The sequence below is a fragment of the Pezoporus flaviventris genome, unplaced genomic scaffold (genome assembly GCF_033815535.1).
Source record: "Pezoporus flaviventris isolate CSIRO_AGI_PZ_B2104156 unplaced genomic scaffold, CSIRO_AGI_Pfla_v1 ptg000036l, whole genome shotgun sequence".
Taxonomy (NCBI): domain Eukaryota; kingdom Metazoa; phylum Chordata; class Aves; order Psittaciformes; family Psittacidae; genus Pezoporus; species Pezoporus flaviventris.
Window position 1 is genome coordinate 2,056,493 of NW_026892584.1, and position 6,726 is coordinate 2,063,218.

A 6,726-nucleotide genomic window follows, 5' to 3' on the forward strand; every position below is an offset into this window, starting at 1 on the left:
TACATCTCTGAATGGTATTATAGATTTTTTTACTGATCTACGTATCCCTTTGTAACCAGGAATGCATATGAGCCACTGGATGCTGTGGAAACAGCTGCATTGATTTTTTTTTACCTTACTCTACTGAAATCTGCTCCTTTCTTGAGTGATACAAATTTCTAGTTGCTTTGCAGTCTTGTGAAGTGCCCAAGGCGCTGCTGAACAAGTAAGATATGATTGCTTTTAGTGTCCTGTTGCCAGCTGGTTTATGAGGATTTATAAACAAATTACATTATTTTTCACAGAAAGTATTAGTCAGTTTGTTAATTCAGCTTTTCTTAAATTATGTGAAATATCATTTTCATTATTATTCACTGGGGCTGTAAGTTTTAAGTAGTGCTGAAAGATGAAAACTTTTAAAGCTTTTAGTACATCTCGCTTATTGCATAACACAGCCAGTAAAGCGAGGCTTACACCTCAGAGGCATCAGATTCTTTGTGAATATAACTCAGTATTTAACAGCTTTTCATTATAAAACAGGCATATGGGTGAGAGAGTTGAAGAAAGCACAGGGGAAGAATTATTTATACTTTCTTGGTAATTTTAGTGATCTGCCAGCACCACTCTTGAAAAAGAAATTGAGGAAAGTGTCAAATAGTAATTCTGACTAGAAATGGACTCCAAAAAATTTGACGTGTAGCCTCACAACATTTGCTGAAAAGACTGGGGGCTTAAGCTGCTTTCCTGTGTTCAGAGTGCAAAAACTCATTAGGCACGTCTGCATGTTTCATCTTGACCTTATGTTTAGGTCTCACAGCTTTCATGTAACATTTCTCATTCTTTACAGCCATTGACTGTGAACTAACTGAATGGTCCCAGTGGTCCGAATGCAATACCTCATGTGGAAAGGGCCACATGATCAGAACGAGAATGATTAAAATAGAACCACAGTTTGGAGGAACAGCATGCCCAGAAACTGTCCAACGCACAAAATGTCGAGTCAGGAAATGCCTGAGAGGCCCAGGTATGGAAAAAAGGCGCTGGAAAGAGGCCCGGGAGAAAAGGAGAAGTGAACAAGCAAAAAAAAATATAGATAGTGAGCAATATCCAGGTGAGTGTGAAACCATTTTTCAGCATGCTTATGTCTGTTTTTCTTTTCTGCATGACAGGAGTTTGTAAGCAGCTCCAGTTCATGCATTTCAGTCTAGGAAAAGGTTTAGCAACAAAGCAAAGCATTTTTCAGTGTTTGACAAATGCACCTTGAGTACACTTAACTAGGGTTTCTTAATTCGTACTGTAAGAACTAGGCTCTATGCTCTCTTCTATGCAAAAGCTGTAAGTGTGCACAATTACACTGAGATAGGTAGGTTAGACTGAAATACTAAAAACTTACTCAAATGACTTTTTTCAGTTTGTAGGCTGAAGCCATGGACTGCTTGGACAGAATGTTCTACACTCTGTGGAGGTGGAATTCAGGAACGCTACATGATGGTAAAGAAGAGGTCCAAAAGTACTCAGTTTACTAGCTGCAAAGACAAAAAGGAGCTAAGAGCATGTAATGTTCATCCTTGTTAACAAAACACAAGGCTTCCAAGAGATGCACTCTGAGCTAAATGGAAAGTCAACCTTGGTTTGTTTTTTAAAGAAACAACAAAAATATAAAGTGTATATTAGTTTTCATTTTTTGCAGTGTGGTTTGCTTTTCAGTCTTGCTGGTGCAAGAAATATATTTTATAAATATTTCCTTACAGGTTTATGCTGAGAGTAAATCTTTGATACTCCAGCCAGCCCTTAATGCATAAAAATAGTAAGTCATTATGAGTCATTTAACTAAAATACAGGCATATCTGTGAACATGGAATAGCCATATAGAAACATTACTTGTAAAGACATGGAATGCATGCATATTAGCATTACTAAGTTAAAGTAACATGTTTCATATGTGGGAGGACTTCTCTCAATTAGATTTTGAAAATCCAAAGCAGTGCCTACTTGATTCCGCAACTATGCCAAGGAGTCATTTCAGTGATGCTGGTTCAATACTATTGAAGGTGCATGTTTATCATTTTACACTATTGGGTCAAGCTATGGTAATTATCCTGTATACTTTTCTTCACATGGATGCTATAGTCCATGCAAAATGGTCTTAGTTTCTTTAAATCTTAAAAAGGAAATAATTTGTGCAGCTCAATAATGGTGCCTGCCCACTACATAGTCACAGCCAAAACAGCACACACAGAAAACCTGTGAATGTCAGAATATATTTAGATTCCATATTCTTGTATTGGGTCTATCCACTACCTCTCCAAATGGATGCAGAACTACTAGAAATTGGTTGCAACAGCTGTGTCATGGAAAGACTTCCACACGAGACACTAAAAATTAGATTCAGTTTCATTAGGATGTTAATCACAGGCAAAGAGAGAAAGAGGTTTATAAAATAATAAAAATGGTACAGAAAAGGTGAGCCAGGTTCTCATGCGTCCCTTATAACAAACAAAGGGAAGGGAGCCTGTGAAATGAAATAATGACAGCCTTTTAACGTATTAATTACAGATTGACACAAGTATATATGTACAGCTCTCTCATTTATGTTTTTTTTACTCAGAGTATAGGAGGATCTAAAATTTACTAAATTTGTGAGAATTTCTAGTTTGTAGATACACCAGCCAGGATAAATGTTTTCCCTGACCACTTGAGTGATTAACAAACTGCCTAAGATTAGAAAATAACTGCTCAGCATTCTAATGCTATTTCACACCATCTCTTGCAGAGTTTAGCTCTCATCCCTACACATAATCAGGTGTAGGACCAGCGAGACCTTGGGCTTCACTTGCTACTGGAATATAGCACTGTCCTATAAGTTTAACAGTATAACAACAAAGATGAAAGGTGAAGGTGATGGGTTATCTTTTGGTCCAGGAAAGGCAGCATAAAGTCTATGTCTCTACATAAGTAATAACAATGCCCTGAAAGTAAAGACTGTTGATGTTGACACTTGAAACAAGCTTGAGAGAAATGAATGGAGAAAAATTTACTTTATAGTCTCTTTAAACTAGCCTTAAGTAATTTACTCACTTCCTTAACACTTGGTCACAATCCTGAGAACCTGGCACCCAGGTTTTAAGTGCCCACATTTGATGTGAACCACAACCCACTGAGGCTGTTCAACTGCACCATCACTACCCTGGGAATCCTCTCATTACCTCCCTGCACCCAAGCGGGCTAGATGGGCTGGCTGCATGATACTGTAGGCTTTTCATCGTCGTTTCTTCACTAAACACTGCAAGGCCTGCTCAACTTCCACAGTTGTTGCATCCCACTCCCTCAAGGCATTTTACTGCTCTTTTTGAGATCTGGAATGAAGGGAGGGCTGGGGAAATAATGGAACCAACCACAGTGTTAAGCCTCTCCTGCCACTGCTAAACAAAATGGCTGCAGGCCCATAGTGAACCAAACCAGGAGGGAAAAAATAATACAAGGTTTAATGCCGAAACCAAACAGCTCCCCACTTTGCACAGCGTGGCTCATTTAATAATATAATTCAGATAGTTTGCCTCCTTGCGCCTGTTGAAAAATTTTGCAGTTTATGTCTCTACAGCACTGTCATTACAGTGTAGCAGCAAGACTGTGCCTAGGTAATGACCTTACCTTGCGCATTACCCTTTTGTGACTGAAATAAAAAAAGTAACCCTCCAACAGAAAAGCCCAGTGGAATGATACAGGTACTGGAGGAGTGACCAGCTGAACATATTTCTGATGAAGAATCAGATGTCTACAGGGAAGGGCTACAGTGATTCCTGACAGGCGCTCAGCCAGTGAAAACCTACATGTGCAGTCAAGACTGCCACAACCATCTACCTTTGCGAGCTGCTCTTGCTGAGCCCGACAGAGGCTGTGACAGTGTGGGTTTTGTATGCTTGGGTCTGTGAGAGCTTGGGGCAGGGGGAGCATAGGAAAAAAGTTTGTCCTCAATGGAAAAAAAAAATATGTGAGTTTATGGACTATATTTATCTCATCAACCTTTACCACTTGTTCAAGTTAATCTTGCAAAATCACACCTGTTTCTGCAAATAATCAATTAAAAACAGCACTGTATTTTCATTTCGTTTGTTCCATTTCATTGACCTATTTTGGTTTTTAATTACTCCCTTTGCCAAAGGCTACATAGTCCAAATACATCTTGAGGTATGTAGGAAATACACAACATCTTCCCAAACGTGCCACAAAATTGTGCATTAAAACAACCTGGCATCTCTTTCAATGTGGTCCTTACTAATTTGATTCTCTATATTTTTTGTTAGGAGGCTGTCCAGTGTGATTTCCAGTCATTTCTCTTAGGCTTATTAAAGTAATGAATGTTGGATTTTCCCCTCCACACTTTGTTAATGCATGCAGTGACACCATAGATTGCACTGGCTCAGAAATGTGTGATGGTTCCTGCTTGGGTTCAGCTTTTCACACTGTTTTTCCTGTTGAAACATTTTACAAACCACTTGTCCTTCCTATAACTTGATACAATATTTAAGCTTGTTACATTTTGTAAAAAAAAACCCACACAAGCAAATGAAAAAAAAAAAAAAGGTTGATTTTCTATTGAGAAAAGAAGCTCTGATACACAATCTCTAAAAATATTGCATCGTTACTGTAAACTTTCTAGTAGTGTAATAGCCACTGATTATCAGTCAATAAAAATAAGAACTGTTATCTCTCCTATCTTGCAAATAATCCTGCTGAACTGAAAGCACAGATGTCATTCCAGTTTTGTAGACCTCAAAAATCAGATCTTAGCATTGTGTGTACATTGTGTTTTTTTTTCCCCAACATACAAACTGTAGAGGTTTTACACATAGTAAAAAGTAAAAGCTAGAGGCTTAACACCTGTACAGTAGGACTCTGTGTGCAGCATACGATTCGAACAAAATTTTGTTTATTTGCATTTTTAGATGTCCTTCCTTGTTTCTGTTTGCTGTGGAATTATGAAAAAGCTACCATGAACATTTCTTACCAAAGTCTTGTGTAGATGTTTTGTAGCTGTCTGGCTAACACATTATTATTATTATTATTTTGGAATAAAGACATCTTTACTATGAATTTTATTCTTGTATGAGATTCTGTTCAACCAATATGACTATGTACACCAAAACCCCCATACGGTTATCAATATAAGCAGTCATGTTCTTATTTACATTTCATTCTTGTTTCAATCTAACAGTATATCAGAAGCGAGCTGGATTTTACTAGAGCCACTTATTCTTTCCTCTTGGAAGTGATTTGTATCACAGTTTTTGTTGGATAGTTTGTTGTTCTTTAGGAATCACTGAGTAACTTAGGATCATTACCCAAATTACCCTGTATAACTCTCATGAGGGTTTTGTTGCTGTTGTTGTTGTTTTTTAATAAAAGAGAAACTATTTAAAAGAACATATTTTAAAGCCTTGTGAATGGAAAAATAGTTAACAAATGAGCTTTTGAAAAGTCTAAGATTTTGTGAAACTTTTAACTGACTTTTTGTGCTACTAGTAGACTATTTAGGCACACTGCGAGTGCAAGCATGTCACTGATAATTACACAGAAAATTACAGACCAGTTTTCCCCATAAGGGGTCACAGAGCACCTAAATCAGCACAGTGACCATACAGCCTCTATAAATGCCAGCCATCCAAGTTACTGCTTGGGACCTTCTTGACAGCATGCCTGCGCCAACTGGGGATGCTCTTCTTTGCATGGCCAACACACCTAAACCATAACCGGCATGGCAGAAAGACAGAGTAGGTCCTCAAGCATGATTTGTAATATGATTATATCATTTAACTCTCCTTTTAGAGGTACCTGCAGTTCTCAGGGCCACAGATACTGATTCTGGGGTGGGAAAAAATAACAAATCCCTGAAAATATGCACAGCTCAGCTAAAATCTGAAGCCTATCATTGCAGTTCATTTGGCAACTATCATTTCCATTTCTGATATAGTTAATAATACCACAACATATCATCACATGGCTACGTGCTTAACTGCAAAGCAAATTATGGTGAGAATATGTGTGTATAAATATATCATATGGTACCGAGTACCTACACCATTTTCTTATGTTTTTTCCACTTAGGAAGCAGTATACTAACTTCAACTACTAAGCACTTCAACTAACTACTAAACTTCAATTTACCAAAAAATTGAAATGTGCTTAAAAATCTCTTGCTGCCATGTTCCAGGCACTTAGTATACTTTGCTTCACATCCACACCCATTTAAGATCTTTATTGCAACGTTTTCAAATTTGAGACTCAGTCACTTCATGCAGTGTTGTGCAAAACAAAGCAATTACAGGCCACCTGAAAGATGCTGAGTTCTGTCTCCTCTGGTTTCCAAAAGACAGAACAGTTTCTGCCCTAACTGATGGACGCATTAACTGCTCAGGAGGCAATGACAGTTTTCACATGTGGTCTAGATAGTAGCTTAATGAATCTAAAATGCTAACACTTGGAGCTCTGAGTTCTTCTCATCTTCTTTGAAAAAGTCCTAGGGAACATCATGTACTCCACCTTCAGTAATAAACTTTCAAACACACAGGCAGGAAAGTCCTCATATTCTCCTTACCTGTCACATTAGCACAAGTGAAGATAAAGCCACTCTTAACTACCAGTTTGCTTCCTGTTAATTAGCAAATGGCAGGGTATTTTGGAATAGGTCTTTTAAAATATACATTTGATGTAAGTTTCAAAGAAAGATCAAAGGTTGTTTCCAAACAC

The 6,726-nt window shown here is 37.8% G+C and overlaps 1 protein-coding gene across 1 annotated transcript in view; it reads left to right on the top strand.

Moving 5' to 3' along the window:
- SPON1 (spondin 1) overlaps positions 1-5,073 on the top strand; it is a 195,429-nt gene extending 190,356 nt beyond the window's left edge. The window contains exons 15-16 of the mRNA XM_061462830.1: positions 827-1,090; positions 1,391-5,073. Of these exons, the coding sequence (XP_061318814.1) occupies positions 827-1,090; positions 1,391-1,554 (428 nt within the window). The 3' untranslated portion in view covers positions 1,555-5,073. The remainder of the gene's footprint in view (positions 1-826; positions 1,091-1,390) is intronic.
- Positions 5,074-6,726: the final 1,653 nt, after the last annotated feature.